Source organism: Cetorhinus maximus, chromosome 11 (genome assembly GCF_964194155.1).
Source record: "Cetorhinus maximus chromosome 11, sCetMax3.hap1.1, whole genome shotgun sequence".
In the NCBI taxonomy this organism is placed as follows: domain Eukaryota; kingdom Metazoa; phylum Chordata; class Chondrichthyes; order Lamniformes; family Cetorhinidae; genus Cetorhinus; species Cetorhinus maximus.
The window spans coordinates 120,125,135-120,143,246 of NC_135889.1; the positions used below are offsets into that span (position 1 = coordinate 120,125,135).

General features: G+C 44.3%; 2 protein-coding genes across 2 annotated transcripts in view; one reads left to right on the top strand and one right to left on the bottom strand.

Moving 5' to 3' along the window:
* The window catches only part of LOC144686882 (tubulin alpha-1D chain), a 917,839-nt gene that overhangs the window by 253,826 nt on the left and 645,901 nt on the right, over positions 1-18,112 (top strand). The window lies entirely within an intron of this gene.
* cfap65 (cilia and flagella associated protein 65) overlaps positions 1-18,112 on the bottom strand; it is a 152,032-nt gene that overhangs the window by 3,232 nt on the left and 130,688 nt on the right. Inside the window, exons 29-32 of the mRNA XM_078552783.1 lie at positions 14,438-14,590; positions 12,053-12,739; positions 11,270-11,404; positions 8,502-8,573 (exon numbers count right to left, since the gene is read on the bottom strand). Of these exons, the coding sequence (XP_078408909.1) occupies positions 8,502-8,573; positions 11,270-11,404; positions 12,053-12,739; positions 14,438-14,590 (1,047 nt within the window). The remainder of the gene's footprint in view (positions 1-8,501; positions 8,574-11,269; positions 11,405-12,052; positions 12,740-14,437; positions 14,591-18,112) is intronic.

Sequence of the window (18,112 nt, forward strand, 5' to 3'; positions counted from 1 at the left end):
GAGTATTTCCAGCATTTTTTGTTTTTAATTCTGGCCTCCTTCTGTGCTGTAAGATCCTATTCTATGATTTTCCAAGCAGAATGGAATGATGATTTGCATGGATGGTTGACCATCAAGAGGTGATTGAACTTTTGTGGAATATTGATTGTTGATAGTGATGAATGACCTTATAAATGGAGGTTACCTCAAGAACATTCAATGATGAATGCTGGAAACTGGTTCTATAGTGATATTCAGAAGGGAACCGGATAAATACTTGAAGGGAATATTGAGAAAGACTAGGAGAGTGGGATCAGTTTGGTAGCTCTTTCAATGGCCCGGCACAAACATGATGGGACAAATGGCCTCCTTCTGTACTGCATCATTCTATAACTTTCAATCCAAATAACAAAATAAAATTGGTGAACTTGCATAAAAAATTAAAAGCATACGAGAGATATTTCCAGAAATATATTTCCCAGGCATCATTGCCACAATACTCTTTTCTGCCCCTTTAATTTCAGCAAAAAATATGGTTAATTATGATATTGCTTTTTATTCATACCAGCTGAAGGCATCATAACAACACCCTATGTAAATTCTCTGGCCATCAGTGGTAAGCAAAGGAAATCAAAGAATGCAGAAGAAAGTAGAATTGGAGGAACATAAGGGCAGGATTTTCCCTTTGTTGGGCAGGCACGGCGGGCAGGCCTGAGAACAGCTGCGAAACGGACCGCCACCCGCGATCATGCTAAGACCGCGATTTCACGTTGGTTGGCCAGTAAACGGTCAGCCAGCGTGAAATGCGCATTGAGAGCCTCAGCTCTGCTGGGGGGTGGGAGGAGTGCAAGCACTAAAGTCTGTACATTCCAATCTTCGTGCTCACTGAAAGCTCCTTGAAGGCACAGAGCTGCCTCAAGGAACTGAAGAACTTCAAAATGAAAAATAAAGATTTTATAAATAATATAAAGATATCCCCACATGTGACTCAGTCACATGAAGAGGGACATGTTAAAAATGTAAAAAAATTTCTATTTTTTTTATTTACTGTTGGAAAGCTCATCCCATCCCATCCCATAGGATGATGTTTCCTAAAAAATGCAAAGGCTGCCTGGCCTATTCGCACGCCTGCCAACCATAAGGTTGGGCAGCGAGAAACAGCATTCAATTACTTGCTTAATGGCCTTAATAGGCCTCCTAATTGTCAGCGGGCGCGCAGCCAACTCTCACGCGTACCCACCAACAGAAATATCGCACGAGTGCGCGATGACGTCGGGATGCTCACCTGACGTCAGCACACACTATTTTACTCCCGATCGGGTCAGGCGCGCGCCCACCCACAGGACGAAAAATTCTGCCCAAAGATCTCAGAGGGTTGTAAGGCTGGAGGAGTTACAGAAATAGGGAGGGGGGGAGTGGGGGTGAAGCCATGGAAGCGATTTAGCATGACAAAAGCTTGTAAGACATGGGTGCAAGAAATGGCTCCAGGCAGAACTCTTGCTGGATGGAAAATATTCCAAGGCTATGGGAAAGAGCAGGGGACTGCAACTTCCTGGATTACTCTTCATAAGAGCTGGTGCAGACTCAATGGGCTGAATGGCTTCCTTCTGTGGTCTACTATGTGTTCTATGGAAGGGGAACAATTGTTGGGTAAGATCCCTTATAATTACAGCCTTCTACTCACTGACCTTGGTAAGGTCAATGATTGAGATGAATTGATCCAGTTGAAGAGCTAACTTAAGCATGATGGGCCAAATGGTCTCCTTCTGAGCTGTAATTTCTGTGCCATATCGGTTGCAAAAACAATATACATCTATCAGGTGACTGTAAATGCTACAGATAAGTTACTTGTTGAGTAACTTCACTTACTTTGGGTGGTCGCTGTCCAAATCGCTCTTACTCTTTGATGTTTTAGTTTCAACCTCTTGTAGACTAAATTCAGAGAAAGCTAAAGATTACTATCAAATTTAATCAAAATATATCAGGTTATTCCTCAAGTAGTTTATAATGGGACTAAGGCATAGAGTTCAAGTCTGACCCAGATTTGGTCCTTGGTCTATGCTTAGTGTGCAACAGATTGACCACTCCAACTGACCGGAGTCCACTTAGGTTAAAATAAAAAAACAAATAAGTAATAATAATCTCGCCAGGATTTTCATTGAAGGACTTTTGGATTTTACCTGGATTAATTAATTATCTGCTAAAAGGAGCGATAGGGTTAAAAGAACTTTTAAACTGACTGTTCAGGAGAGCATGCTGGGGAAGGGTGACCAAAGTGTTTTGGAAGACAGTTTGGAAATTTACTGATAAGAAGACCTCCGGAGACTCTGAGTAACCATCGTAAACGCCAGATACTGATTGGTAGCATTAATCTGTGGAACCATGGGCAAGAGAGAACGGAAGGGAGGTTTTGATTTTCCACAAGAACAGGAGGAGTCAGTGGCATAGGAGTAATATCACTGGTTCAAATCCCACCATGGCAGCTGGTGGAATTTAAATTCAACTAATTAATCTTGAATATAAAGCAAGTCTCAGTAATAGTGACCAGGACATCATCTATCTACATCAACTATTATTGATTGTTGTAAAAACCCATCTAGTTCACTCATGTCCTGTAGGGAAGGAAATCTGCCGTCCTTACCAGATCTGGCCTCATTTGGCTCCAGACTCACAGTAATGTGGTTGACTCTTAAATGTCCTCTGAAATGGCTTAGCAAGGCACTCAGTTCAAGGGCAATTAAGGATAGGCAACAAATGCTGGTCTTGCCAGCGATGCCCACATCCTGTTAAAGAATTTTTAAAAGGCCGATGTAAGGGACAGTTGATGGGACAATGCTCAGTCCATGAGTTGCACCAGAAAAACATTATGCAGGAATTATTAATCTCTCATTAATGGGATGTTGGCAGAGAATCGGCTATTTGGGGTTTTAATTGTATCAGTGATTTAAAAGTTGTACACATCTCTGTTGTGTTATGTCATGCCATTGTAATGTAAAGGTGCTCAACAGAGCAAAGCTTAATGAGGAACTGGAAAATAGCACCATCTACGGCATGATGTATAGAGTCACATGGTAATAGGCTGAGAGAACAGTCTAGAGAGAACACTCTGGAACCAGCCTGCATGGAGGTTACAGCACCAGGCATGACAGTAACCTGGTTGACAAAGGTTGACAATAAAGAGTTCATGTTTAAATATACAACTCTGCAGGATCTCATCTTTGAGACAACAACGCCACCATGGTACAACGTGGTTGGCAGCGGTGGGATATCAGCGCAATCAACATAGTACAACAATCCCTGTCTACAAATCTGTACTGTGTTCATGTTATTAAAAACCATTGGTTAGAACATTTTAAAGTCTTGGTTGACCTCACCACTGATTAGCCTAAAGTGTTAGAGTACAAACAAATTATCCTACATCAGTCTGGTCCTTCTACAGGGAACTGTGCTGGTAAATGTAGTTATCAGGCTCAATTCCAATAAGCAGCTCCTCACGTTGGATAGATGCCTAGAAATGCTTTGCAGGGAATAAAATGGGATACAAAAGTGGATTGGGGAAGGACAATAAAAAAACAGATTTTAAAAGTTGGACGAGGGCAGAAGGTTGAGGGAGAGATTTTGGGCGGAAAGTGATTTGACAGAAAGATTTTTTGGAGACAGATTGTCAGAAGGAGAGGTTTTAGAGTGAGAAGAGGGCAAGGTGTTGGAAGTGAGGTTGTCAATGGTGGAATGAATAGGTTTCCTACCGACATACACTGCCTTAGTCAGTGCTCATAGGTACTTCAGGACTCCCCGGGTCAGACAACTCTACCCCAGCAAAATGTTCACTCCTACAGGGGAGAAAATTGCAATTTTTTTTTTACTATCAGATGGTTTGTTGCTTCAATATTAATGCTATTTTTGTTAACGAAATATATGTTTTGCTCTAGATTTTTAGTGACATCATGTTGAGGAGGACAACTATTTAACACTATCCTTAAATTTCATAGTTGATGCAAGTGTTTCCCAGAGCATAGTAAAAGGGAGGCTCATTTCAGCAGCACTGTGGGCCAGGAGGAACATGAGAGCTCCCCAACGTCCCTCAGAAAAGTCTTCAGCGTCCTTTCTGTCAATCATGTCCTCTTTCTCTCTCCCCCGCCGCAATGCCAGACCTCCGCCTCGATCACTGATCTATCAATTCTACGCCATGATCACAGCCAACCAACCTCTTCCCACATCAGCATCATTCTCCCGCAGCCATCCCACTTCCGATTGTCTCTCCTTCTCTCCATCCCTCCTATGGTCACCTGCCATCCCATTCGTATTTGTCAACAACTATCTCCAAGGGCCCCCAGCCACCAGGTGGTGGTGAGCTGCATGCTGGGCAGCCTGTCAATTTGGAGGAAATGGAAGAAAACATTACACTGAGGTCCTGTCGTCCTCTGATGCACATCTCAACGCCTTCCCCAACTGTTCTCATCTTCTGCTGTACCCTCACTATAGAGGCTGGAGCTCATAGGTCAGTTTGTCCATGTTAGTCTAAAGCTTGCCTGTGTATAAAGTGTTTCTTATACTATACTGCTTGAATTGTGTTCTCAAAATTGAGTTTCAGTAAAAATGGTGACACAATATGGAATCAGCAGTTAACAGCAACTTGCATTAATACCACACCTTTAATATCCCAAAGTGCTTCACAGGAGTATTATCAAACAGTTGACACAAATTTCACATTAAATCACAGAAGACTGCAGCAGAATCAGGTTTCATGGAGCCACTTAAAGGAGGAGATAGCGAGGTAGAAAGATTTACGAAGGGAGTTTCAGAGCTTGGGACTCAGGCAGTTGAAGGCATGGCTTCACATGCTTAAATTAGGGGATACACAAGAGGCCAGGATTAGAAGATCACAGAGTACTAAAGGTTGTGCAGCTGGAAGAAGTGAGTGAGGTAAGAAGGGGCAAAGCCATTGAGGGGTTTGAAAACTGCTGGGTCAAAATCCTGGCCTGGCCAGCAAAGCCCACAACCTGTACATGCCCATTCATGAGTTTGCACAATATACTGTGAGCAATAATATGATTAGGGTAGCTGTTATCTCACAAGATGGATTTGATGTGCCATATTTCAATTCCAAGCTTGCATGGTGAGAAAATGGCTCTGGCCCTATTTATGAGGTGGCTGACAAGGCCAATCTTACAGCGTGTGTAACTGTAGGAATCCCATGCATATATTGACCAGTGAAGTTAGGCTTGCGGTAGACAGCAGTAGAGAGTCCCCAGTAGAGTTCTCAACCAGCACGCCAAGAAAAGGGAGCTCATTTGACTGCTCTATTTCAAAGGTGAATTTGAGCGCAGGATGGAGTCCATTAAGGTGTGTAAGGAAATTCTTACATGCTGTTGTGGATTGAAATATAGCATATGTATCATCCACATATCGGAAATATGCAAAGATTAGGTGTCATTCCATCAAAGATGCATTTCTCGTGGAACCCAACAAAGATGTTTTTGAAAGCTGGGCCTAGAGGGGATCCCACGGCATCACCATTTATTTGAGCGTACATGGTGTCGTTAAAACTGAATACAACTGCACGAGTTGCTGAGTTTGTAAGTTCAATAAATTTAGATTCAGACAACGGCAGTGCATCAAGATCACCATGACACAATGATGTGGTGCAAATGTCTATGGCTTCCTTAAGTGGTACATTGGCGAATAGGCTAGCACTGTCAAATGAGCACATGGTCAGAGCATCGCCGTCGATATGCAAGTTCTGTGTGGTCTTTTCAAATGTGAAAATTTGCTCAAAGTGACTCGCCCAACCATTGGCCAAATCATGTTGTGCAGAACCAGTCGTAGATAAGATAGGGCGCAAAAGGACATCACTTTCGTGTGTCTTGGTCAGCCCATACATATGCAGATGCAGTGAGCCGTGAGAACACATCCTATCATATATATCACACAGCAGCTCGTTGCTCTTACACAAGTCCAGTAAGCTTTTTTTTAAGCTCATTTTCGAGCGATGCTGTCCGGTCATGGTGAGCGGCAGATCCAATGGATACGAATTTAGAACCGTCATTAAGGATGGCATGCATTTTGTTAATATAGTCATGCTTGTTAAGGATGACTATTCTGGTCCCTTTGTCAGGTTTACAGATATGTGTGTCTGGTTTAGTTTTGAGGCTTCTCAACGCTACCAGACATTTGCATTGCCTGTGAAAATTGGTCAAGTTATTTAGAATCCTGCAATATGCATGGTCTGGATGAGTTAGGCGCGCTTTCAACGATTCAGCATCTTCAGTGCATGCTGGCTTGAGGCGGGGAAGCTGGGAGTAGAGGAGTTCGAACGCAGCAAATACCTCTTCCTGTTTGATGTGGGACAAAGGCACATCAAAATTTAAACCATGCGAAAGAACAAACTCCTTGCTTTCAGAAAGTGCATGATCAGAGAGATTTATTATGGCCAGGATTTTCCCCTCGGCGATTTGGGGGCGAGGCCCGCTCGGCGAGGGGTAAAAGACGCGGGATGACGTCGGGAGGAATCCCCGGCGTCATTCCGGTCCCTTTAAATGTTTAGGAAGGCAGGTTGACAGCGAAATCAGCTGTCCGCCCGCCGACCTGTCAATGGCCAATTGAGGCCATTGGCAGGCTCACTAAGATAATTAAAGGCCCTGCCCGTCCAAGCTTAAGGCTGGCGGGCAGGCCAGGAGCCCCAGCAGGCTGCAGATTATTCAAGAAACTTCATCCACTGGCGGGATGAAGTTTCATGTCCGTTTTTTAAAAATTTAATAAATTTTATGTGTTTATTGTTAACATGTCCCATCTCGTGTGACATTGTCACATGAGGGGTACATGTTAATAATTTTAATATTTCTCTATTTTTAGACTTTACTTACCTCTCACGAATCTCCCTGAGACAGGACTTTGCCTCAGGGAGCAGTGCGCTCTTTCGCATGCATGCGCGAAAGAGCGCACTTTGACAGATGGGGAATCCCTCCCCACCCAACCCAGGAAGCGCATAGTGCTTCCCGTTGGGCAGGCTGCTGGGTGGGCCTTAATTGGCCCATCCACTCAAAATGGCGGCGGGCCCGGTTTCGGTGGCGGGGGTCGGCTGTCCGCCCACTGCAAAGCCAATGGGGCCCGCATGCCATCCGAGGGCAAAATTCTGCCCTATGTGTTTGGTGGCATAGTTAATTGCTAGATATGTAGACCATATATCCCAAAGATTGCATGTCCCTTCGGCTGTTCACAACAGGCAAGGTACTGACCATACCCAACCAGCCTGTACTTATAAAACTCAAAACACAGTGTCCAACATTAGTTGTGACTCAGCAATTGGACAACATTTGCTAAACAATCCTGAGTATGCTATGAGGTACACGGACAACCAATTTAAGATTGTCCGTCAGGCTCACAGTGTGGCTCACTTATACATGTTAGAAGCCACATATATTAATACATAGGGCCCTGTCCTTTGCAGACAGAAAGAACATATACACGCATTGTGCCTTTTTCAATTAAACAAAATAGGCAGCAGCCATTCTTTGGTTCATTCCCCAGGGCAATGCCTTGACCAATCAGAGTCAACCTGCCCAGTTTGAATTTAAACAAAGTTTGGTAGTTAATAGTCAGCCATTAGTTAACTGGTGCATTCTCCATGGCAACACCTCCACCAATCAGACTCCACTAGCCAATCAATCAGCACTCTCTTCTCTTGCGGTCTAAATTATTGTTCCGTTTACATTTGGTATTCTTGCAAATTGTCCTGATGAGTGCAAGACGAAGAGCTTCAACAATGTCTTTTTTCAACAATACTCATTTATTTAGTGATAATTATGGTTTTTATGTCAATAAATAATTATTGGAGAATGATTTGTCTGGTTTCTTGGTACATATTGCTGAGCTGCCCACCACAGTGTTCCTATATTTATTGGGGACTCATGACCCGGACTTGAATCCCGCCTCCCCACTCAACTTAAAATTTTAGGGGTCAACATTTGGCTTGGATTAACCTTTTAATGCTACAATTTAAGCAATGCCTTATGAACTGACTAAAACTGAGTGAATTTAATTCTTGCTGGAAAAAAAAATCTTAGATTCAAGTAATTGAGGAGTTTTGGGTTACATTTGCTGAATAATGGATGTACTAGTGATGTCAGAAGCTGTGGATGAGAGTAAAGGGTTCCTCATCATTGGAATCCAGCAAGCCTGCCTGAGAGTAAGAAGGGCCCTTAGATAGAGGAGGGTAGCTGGAGCACGAGCAGTTTAGGGAGCCTAGATTCTATAACAAAAGCAAAAGTTAAAACAGGCAACACGACGACCAAGGATGCAATAATCAAGTGTTACATCCCAGCAGCATTGGATGGTTAATTCCTGAGACCAATGGGATCAGAGTGGGTAGCTCCAATTGAAGAGCTAACACCAGCTTAGGCATGATGAGCCAAATGGCCTCCTCAACAATGCAATTTTAATGATTCAATGAAATATCACTTGCACAAATAACATACATCTTGTGACAGCTATAAATAAGTTACCTATGAAGTAACATCACTTACGTTAGGAAGCTCTGGTCCAATTCTTCCTTACTCACTGAAATGTCTTGGATGTTAATAGGCTCCAAAGTACTTCTAAAATTCAGAGAATGCTAGAGATTACTGTCAAATTTCAGTCATACAATATCAAGTTTTTCCTCATAAAGTTTATTATGTGACTAAGATGTGGAGCCAAAGTCTGACCCAGGTTTAGTTCCTCATCTATAATCAGATCTACCTCCAATGTAAAAGTCAGAGAACTCACAGGGCCCTGAAGAGATCACACCTGGAGTACCTTGTGCTGTTTTGGTCTTCTTACCTAAGAAGGATACTTGCCCTAGAGGGAGTGCAACAAAAGTTCACTAGACTTGATGAGGGGATTGTCCTAGGAGAAGAGGCTGAGTAAACCAGGCCTTAATACCCTGATGTTCAGAGGAATGAAAGGTGCTCTGGCTGAAACATGGAAAATTCTTTGGGGTTTTGACATGATGAGAAAATGTTTCCCCTCTCAGGGGAATCTGGAATAGGAGGTCACAGTTTTGGAGTAAGGGCCATTTAGGACCATGATGAGGATAAATTTCTTAACTCAGAGGGTTGTGAATCATTGGAAATCCCTACCCTTGAGAGCTGTGGATGCTTAGTCGTTGAGTATATTCAAGACAGAAGTCAATATATTTTTAGGGAATTAAGGGATATGAGCATTGATGGAGTAGGTAGTATAGTGGTAATGTCACTGGACTAGTAATCCAGAGGCCCAGACTAATCCTCAGGGGACACTGGTTCAAATCCCACCACAGCAGCTGGTGGAATTTAAATTTAATTAATACATTTGAAATTAAACGCTGGTCTCAGTAATGGTGGCCATGAAATTATCAGATTATCGTAAAAACCTAGCTGCTTCACTGATGCTCTTTAGGGAAGTAAATCTGCCATCTGTGACTCCAGAACCACAGCAATGTGGCTGACTCTTAACTGCCCTCTGAAATGGCCTAGCAAGCCTCTTAGTTGTATCAAACCACTACAGAAAAGTCAAAAAGGAATAAAACTGGATGGACTACCCAGCATCAGCCTCAGCACTGGAAACAACATTGGAACACTCAGCCCTGTTGACCCTTCAATGTCTTCCCTACTAACATCCAGGGGCTTGTGCTAAAATTGGGAGAGCAGTCCCACAGACTAGTCAAACAAAAACCTGACACAGTCATGCTCACCAAGTCATACCTTTAAGCCAACGTCACAGGCACACCATCACCTGACTACCACTGTGCCGCCACCTCAGTGTCCCCAGAGGATTAGTCAGACCTCTGGATTACTAGTCCAGTGTATAAAGAAGGGAGGGAATTGCCCTGGGAATCCTCAGCATTGACTCCAGACCCCATGAAGTCTCAATGGCATCAGGTCAAACATGGGCAAGGAAAGTTCCTGCTGATTACCACCTATTGCCCTCCCTCAGCTGATGAATCAGTACTTCTCCTTGTCGAACCCCATTTGGAAGAGGCACTGCGATTTGCAAGGACATAGTGTCCTGTTTCTCTTCCTGTACTTCAGTCCTGTTCTCTCTCAACTCATCTGTATTACAGTCCTGTTCTCATGCCATTTAGCTCCATGATAGTTTTTAACTTTTACAAAATACTGATATTAAGATCCTGCTTTTTCGCAATCTCCATGACTGTTTATCCACAATGCAAAATGTTGAGTTTCCACTGCCCATGAATAGTAGATTTCTGCCTTCACATCTATGCCAAAGATGGAGTCTCATATCAACTACCAGTTTCTTAAGCTCTGAACGTCGCTGAAAGTATCACAGTCATTGTGTTGCACAGCATGACATGGGTTAATGAATATCAGTATGAGTGCTTTGCGTAGTTCCAATTCCTAAACTCACGACCTCTACCACTGAGAAGGACAAAGGCAGTTGGCACAAGGCAACCTGCAAGATCACCTCCAAATTACACACTGATTTGGAAATATATTGCGATCCCTTCATCATCACTTGGTAAAGATCCTGAAACCCCCTACCTAGCAGTACTATGGAGTACTTTCACCACACAGACTCCAGTGGTTAAGGAATATGGCTTAACACCACCATCTCAAGGGCAATTAGAGAAGGTCAATAAATGCTGGCCTTGCCAGCAACACCCACATCCCATGAACAAATAAAAAAAAGAAAGAAATTATACATGCTTTACATAGCATTATACAGAATGTACCGCACAGAAGCCATGCCAATCCTCCCATCCTTACTCATCTAAATATATTAGCATAACTCTCTTTCCCTATGTGTTTTTCCAGCTTTCCCTGAAATGCATCTATTCTAGTCACCTAAGGCACTCTATGTGGTACAAGGTATACATTGTAACCATTCTGTCTGTAAAGTTTCTCCTGAAATCTTTACTCGATTTATTAGTGATTACCAAAAATTATCCTAACTAAGAATTGCCTAACACGAACATCTTCTCTAAGTCTACACTATATAACCCCTTTGAAGTTTTAAAAAAACCTCTTGTCAGGTCATCCCTCTTCCTTTTATTTCCTTCTCGCCAAAGTTTCTTCAGCGCCACCTCCAAAACCCATAACTCCCACCACCGAGGATACCACATTACGTAGTGTGTTTATCAAACAACCCATCAGAGGAGCTCAACAAACAAGGGCCTTTGACAACAGCGTGCTGGTGAAACATGGCAAGCAGGTAACATGGGCACGACAGAGTCCCATTGCACGAGTGGCCACACACTGGTGACAACCAATCCCTCCCTGGGTATTTTCACCCCCGACCTTCGTCTGAGCTTTACCTGGACACCACAGGAGGCAGGCTGATCACCCTGGGTCGAGCTGTCAGAACCACCTCCCCCCTGCTGGCTTCTATCAGTATGTTCTGCAGTGTGTTCTCCAGGATCGATTCCAAAAGGTCGCAGAACTCCGGGTGTCTGCAAACAGATGAGTGTGGGGGAGGGGGAATTATGAAGGGATAAGAGTTATCGCATGCCTCTGTCAAATATGCAAAATTTTTCTACCAGCTGCTATTAAAAGAAATGCACAGAGAATGAATCTGTGTCAATCAGGAATACACAGCATGCCTGTTGGCATCTGAAAGAGAATGCTTGGTTATTGTTTGAGCCCATCCACCATCTTAAACATTTACCCACCCCTCTTCCAGCAAATTGTAGGATGCACTGCAAGAATTCACCAAGGCTTCTTTGGCAGCACCTCCCTAACTCCACAACCTTCACCAACTGGAAGGACAAGGGTGGCATATCCATAGGAACATCATCTCCTCCCAAGTTAACATTCCAAGTTGCACACCATTTGCCTCGGAACTATATCAGCCTTTCCTTTAACATCGCTGGGTTAAAACCCTGGAACTAGTCTAACAGCTCCACCTCGCTGACTGCAGCAGTTCAAGAAGGTGGCGCACCTCCACCTTCTCAACAAATGACGAATGGTAAATGCAGCACTACTACCCTCTGAGCCACAGCGGAAAATGTTATAGGGATCAAGAAGGCTGCAGAGATAGGGAAAGGCTTACCAGTACTCATCAAGCAAAACATTGATTCTTCTTCTCAGTGACTACTCACGTTTTCAGGTGCCGCCTCCGCACGAGCTGCTCTTCCATGCGAACGGCACTTAGTGATGCTTGCATTTCCTCGGTCAGCCTATCTTCCTCCGTGTCAGTACAGACCAAGTCCAAGCCCTGATTGATGTCTACGGTCGCAGATACAATTGATTTCACCTCTTCTTCGGCTTCTATTGGTTGGGCATCATCGGGTTCCTGGCCCTGATCACCATCTGTGCTCCTTTGTATATTCGAAGCCACCTCTTCTTCAGCTTCTACCTGCTGGGAATTTTCCAGTTCCTGGCTCTGACCATCATCTGAGCTCTCTGGTCCAGTCGAGGCCTCTTCTGCTTCAGCTTCCATCCATTGGTTATTGTCCACTTCCTGATCCGGACCAGGCTCTCCATTCATTGTTACAGTCAAGGTCAATTCTTCGGTTTCTGTTGGTTGAGTGTAGTCTGGTATCTGGCCCTGACTAGTATCTGTGGTCACTGGTACAATTGAGGGCACCTCTCCTTTGGTTTCTATGGGTTGGATATTGTCTGACTCCTGGCCCCCACCAGAGTCTGCGTCCTTAACATTGGGAAGCTCACTGTCCCTCATGGCCAATTCCTCACCTTCCTCACTCCAGAACTGCCTGTAATAAGGGATGGGTTCAGTAGTTGCTTCAACAAGTACACGTTGAAAGTGAATGTCTTCCTGCAGACACCTTAGATAAAACAAGAAAAAAGAGCCAACAGGTTTTATTTAGCTCTTAAACATGTTGTGAAATACAACAACGACAATAAACTAGCGGTTTCACTAGTTGAGTTTTGGACTCTCAATATTTATTGACCCAGGATTTGCTTGCCAAAATAACAATTTTATTTATATAGCAACTTTAACATAATAAAACACCTCAAGGAGCATCACAGGAGGATTATAAAACAAAATATCACAGCGAGTCACATAAGGAGATATTAGGTCAGATGACTGGAAGCTTCGTAGATTTTAAGGAGCATCTTAAAGGAGGTAAGAGAGATAAGAGGCAGAGAGGTTTAGGGAGGGAATTCCAGAGCTTAGTGCTCAGCCTGTCACCAATGAGGGAGCAAGTAAAATTGAGGACACTCAAGAAGCCAGTAATAGGTGAGCAGGAATATTTCAGCAGGTTGTGGGGCTGGAGGACAATACAGAGGTAGGGAACAGTGAGGCCATAAAGGGATTTGAAAACCATAGTGAAAATTTTAAAGTCAATCATTACTTGACCAGGAGCCAGTGTAATAGATTAGTGAGCATAGAGTTAAGTGAACAGGATTTGCTGCAAGTTAATATATGGGCAGTAGAGCTTTGGATGATCACAAGTTTATGGAAGGCAGAATGTGGGGGACCAGCAAGGAGTGTGTTGGTATGGTGCTCGCTATTATTAATTTATGAATTATCCAGTAAATTGTTACAAGGAGGAGATTCCCTGTAAATTACAGATTGGCAGAAGTTGCTGGGCGATTTGCACCACTCTACTCCAGCAAAATCTACACTAATGGCTCCAACATTCATTGGGACGGGTTTTGTGAGTGGTCAGGGAGCAGTATTAGTCAGAAACTCTGGAAGTCTCCCAGTTTTGACTCCACAGAGTACATCTTTTTGTTCAAGCAGGTCTCCAGCCAGGGAATCCAGCCTGATTGGCAGATTTGGCTCCCAGTTGGGCAGGGAATGCTCCAGAGGAGGTCACAGGCCAGGAGCAAGTAAGGAGCTTGCAGCTGCATTAGTGGAAGCGTAGATTAGATCTTTGGGCAGGGAGGGTGCTAATCCTTAGCTCTGGTGGGATCAAATTCAGGCAGATTAGCTTGGGGGCCAGAAGGAAGCACTCCTGCTCCCCCTAGCCCACAGCAGTGCTGTAAAAACACTTGTTATTCTCTGCCTCCCTTTAGCTGTCAGTTTCAAACATGTGGTAAAACATGGAACCTGAAAGAAAGGTTAAGTATAAGGCACACATGCCTCTTGGAAGCAGGTTGATCCACCACCTCCCATCCAACCTCCGTTAAAGCAAAAATTCGGCAGGTTGAAGTGGGGGTTGGCTTGTTGGGTTTAACTCCAGTCCACACATTTTCTGGGGGTCTTAAAGTTACCCCTAGTGTATCTTTTTCCCACCAATTTTCTTTTGAAGGCTTTGAATGTTTGCTCAGGTAAAAATCTACTGGCAGAACTTCTCTGGAAACTCTGGCCTAAAATAGCTATTGTGTATTTCTGAGCTTTGACTATGGCTATTATTCTAGTGATTAGACATCACCAAGCTTGGCCTTCTACTGCGTAAAATTGTTGGAAGGAAGAAATGGGAGAGGAAGGGGGCCAAATAGCCTCATTGCCTGGCTCTACGAAAATTAATGGAAACACAGCCCTAAAGCCTATGTGATAAAACATTCCCAATTACCTGAGGACTGTTGTGAGGATGTCAGTCACAAGCTTCATGTCTTCTTGTGAGGCAGACAAGAGGGGATCAGCTGAATTGTTCTCCCACTTGCCCCAAATTTTCCCACTGCCTCCAGGTTGCGAGATAGCCGAGAGCGGTTCGGAAATCAGGTTTCTGCCAATTGAGAATGCAATGTCATTACAGGAAAAACTGCAATCTGTCTTCTGTAGCATTTATTCAGCGAGCTGGTATTCATGACAGGTAAATTCCATAAACGTGAGCACAGGTCTGATAATTGGCACTGTTATGATGTGGCTACAGTCGGCAATTCCAGTTGGAGGAATGCTGGGAGATGCCATCAGATGACAATCCATCCCCTCACCTAGTAACAGGTCCATCGTAACACCACATCGCCTTTCCCATGTGGAAAGCGAACAGACTTGGCTGTCAATCAAACAGCCTCAGTTCTCATTTTCTGAATAAATAATTTTTACTGCCCTATTTATTTTTCTCCCAGTTTTGCTCACGGCAATGTGCAGGAGATTAATCTGGAGAGTCCAGGGAAATCCTGCAATGGTTAGTAACCCTATTAGACTATAAGACCATAAGACATAGGAGCAGAAATTAGGCCATTTGCCCATCGAGTCTGCTCCGCCATTCAGTTATGGCTGATAAGTTTCTCAACCCCATTCTCCCGCCTTCTCCCTGTAACCTTTGATCCCCCTACCAGTCAAGAACCTATCTATCTCGGTCTTAAATACACTCAATGACCTGGCCTCCACAGCCTTCCGTGGCAATGAATTCCATAGATTCACCACTCTCTGGCTAAAGAAGTTTCTCCTCATCTCTGTTCTAAAAGGTCTTCCCTTTACTCTGAGGCTATGCCCTCGGGTCCTAGTCTCTCCTACTAATGGAAACATCTTCCCCACGACCACTCTTTCCAAGCCTTTCAGTATTCTGTAAGTTTCAATCAGTACCCCCCTCAACCTTCTAAACTCCATTGAGTACAGACCCAGAGTCCTCAAACGTTCCTCATATGTTAAGCCTTTCATTCCTGGGATTGTTCTCGTGAACCTCCTCTGGACTCTCTCCAGGGCCAGCACATCCTTCCTGAGATACAGGGTCCAAAATTGCTCACAATATTCTAAATGTGGTCTGACCAGAGCCTTATAAAGCCTCAGCAGCTCATCCCTGCTTTTATATTCTAGTCCTCTGGAAATAAATGCCAACATTGCATTTGCCTTCCTAACTACCGACTCAACCTGCAAGTTAACCTTAAGAGAATCCTGCACTAGGACTCCCAAGTCACTTTGCACTCCAGATTTCTGAATTTATTTATAAATTTTATAAATATAAAATCAGTTCCTTCATCTAGATCATTAATGTATAAAGTGAAAAGTTGTGGTCCCAACACTGACCCCTGCGGAACTCCACTAGTCACCGGCCGCCATCCTGAGAAGGACCCCCTTATCCCCACTCTCTGCCTCCTGCCAGACACCCAATCTTCTATCCATGCTAGTACCATTATTGTTGCCCTAATTCTTGCCTGTGGGTTTGGTGAGCGAGCATTGATTTTACCCTTACATGAAATGGGACTGCCCCTGCTGAGCATGGCTCTATGACGGAGTGGAGATAGCACAAGCATAAATGGATCCACACAATTCCTGAAGCAACCTGGATTTGCTGACATTGACTTGGCCACGTCCTCAGGTTGTTGACACAGCAACCATGATACTGTCTGATTTTCAGGTACAGGTGTGAGGGCATAAATTCTCCATTTGTAAACATAGAAACAGGGCAGTGAAGCCTCACAGCGTTTTGCCTCTTGGATAAACATTGGCGAGGAGTGTAAAAGGGTAGAATTATAGCATAGGTATTTTACAAAACTTAGGACCGGCCATGGAGCTAAATGGCATCAGTATATGGCTACCAGGCCTGAGATTACAGGTAGTTAAAGAGAAAACAGGGCTGAGTTACAGATAGGTAGCTAAAGAATTGGGCTGCAAGATAGCAGTTAGCTATGGAGAGGCTTTGATTGTGACATTGCAAAGAAGATGAGAGTATTACCAGACAAGAGGAGTTGATTTGGGAATTATGCAACCACTACCTTCAGCTATTCCCTTTATTGTGAAACCAAGGTGAAAAGCCAAGGCTGAGAGTGCCATTGTGGTTTAATACAGTAATAAACAAGGCCAGGAAAATCAGAAAGTAATGATTAGTGAACATCAAGTTTCAGTTTTCAATTCCTGTGGATCACAGGAGGAAGACTGGGGCTGAGTGGAGTCTACTGACCTCCACTCTCCAACCCACGGGAGTCAGGGTGGAGTCCAGCAACTTGCATTTCTTTGGCAGGCTCCTTCGCCAGTTTGAACACACCTAGAGCGCCTGCTAGGTGAGGGGGAATGGAAATCCACTGTGCATACCCACATGGGGGAATTACTGATAACCCCCACCATCACCCTCCCACACCACCCGACGTAGCGTAGGTAATTATTGTGATTGGCCTCCTTTATAAGAGGGCTGATCTAAACCAGGGCTTTCATAAATTCAACCTACGACCTCAGTAGACCCTAGGCTCAAATGTAGACAGGTTCTCCTCGGACATGGGAGCAAAATCTTGGATAAACTAAGCCAGGGTTCCTGTACCTTTCCTAAAATAAAATTCCATGGCTTTTCCACAAATAAATCAAAATATTTTATGACCTTGTTTTTCAAATACATAAAGAACTTGAGTATTGCTGAAAAAAGAGACACGCTGTGGAAGCTTTTCATCCGTCACTCATCAGGACAATTTGCAAGAATACCAAATGTAAAGGGAACAGCAAATTATTCTTCATGAAAAGAGAGTGCTGATTGGTTGACAAGTGGCCAATCAGTCAGGTGGAGCGGGGCAGAGGAGGGAGGGATTTCGGGCAGCCGTGCAGCGCACTAAACTCCGGCCATCCAAGTGTTGCCCAGCGCTCTCCAGGATATGGTAACGGGCCTTCAGACTTAACCAAGAGAGGTAACCCACGCATCTCTCTCTTTCATCCTGCAGGAGGAGTACCTCAGGATCATGGAGCCTGGTGAGCTAGCTGTATGCCTTGTGGCATACAGAGAGCAGAGACAAAGGAGAAGAGGGCGATAGAGGAGCCTGACTGCACAGAGGGAGGAGCAGCACCCTCAGGGAGAAGGGGAGGTTGGGGCTCCCACACACACCACTGAAGAGCCACGGAGAGCAGTTAATGGTTAGTGCCTAACTAAACCCAGGGTCTATAGATGCCACTTTTCGTTCCTGCAGATGACCGAGAACCAGTGTTGCTGAAGACTGTGCATGTCTAGGGAATTGGTCGGGTCACATCTACCAGTTACTGCAGGATTTGGCACCATGGGGGCCTGAAGGGCATCCACTGCCTGTGGCCGTGAAAGTGACTGCACTCAAATTTTGCACCCATGGCTCCTTTCAGGGCTCCACAGGTGATCTCTGTGGGATATCACAAGCCTCCACCCACAAAAGCATCCATGAGGTCATGGATGCCATCTTCGCAAGTGCACACAACTTTGTGCATTTCGTTTGGGACCAGGAAAGCCAAGATGCAAGACTGATTGGATTTCCAAAGATCTTAAATTTCCCACAGGTGCAGGGTGCCGTCGGCTGCACTCACATGGTGCTCAGATCTCCGTCGCAACACACGGTCACCTATGTCAACCACAAGG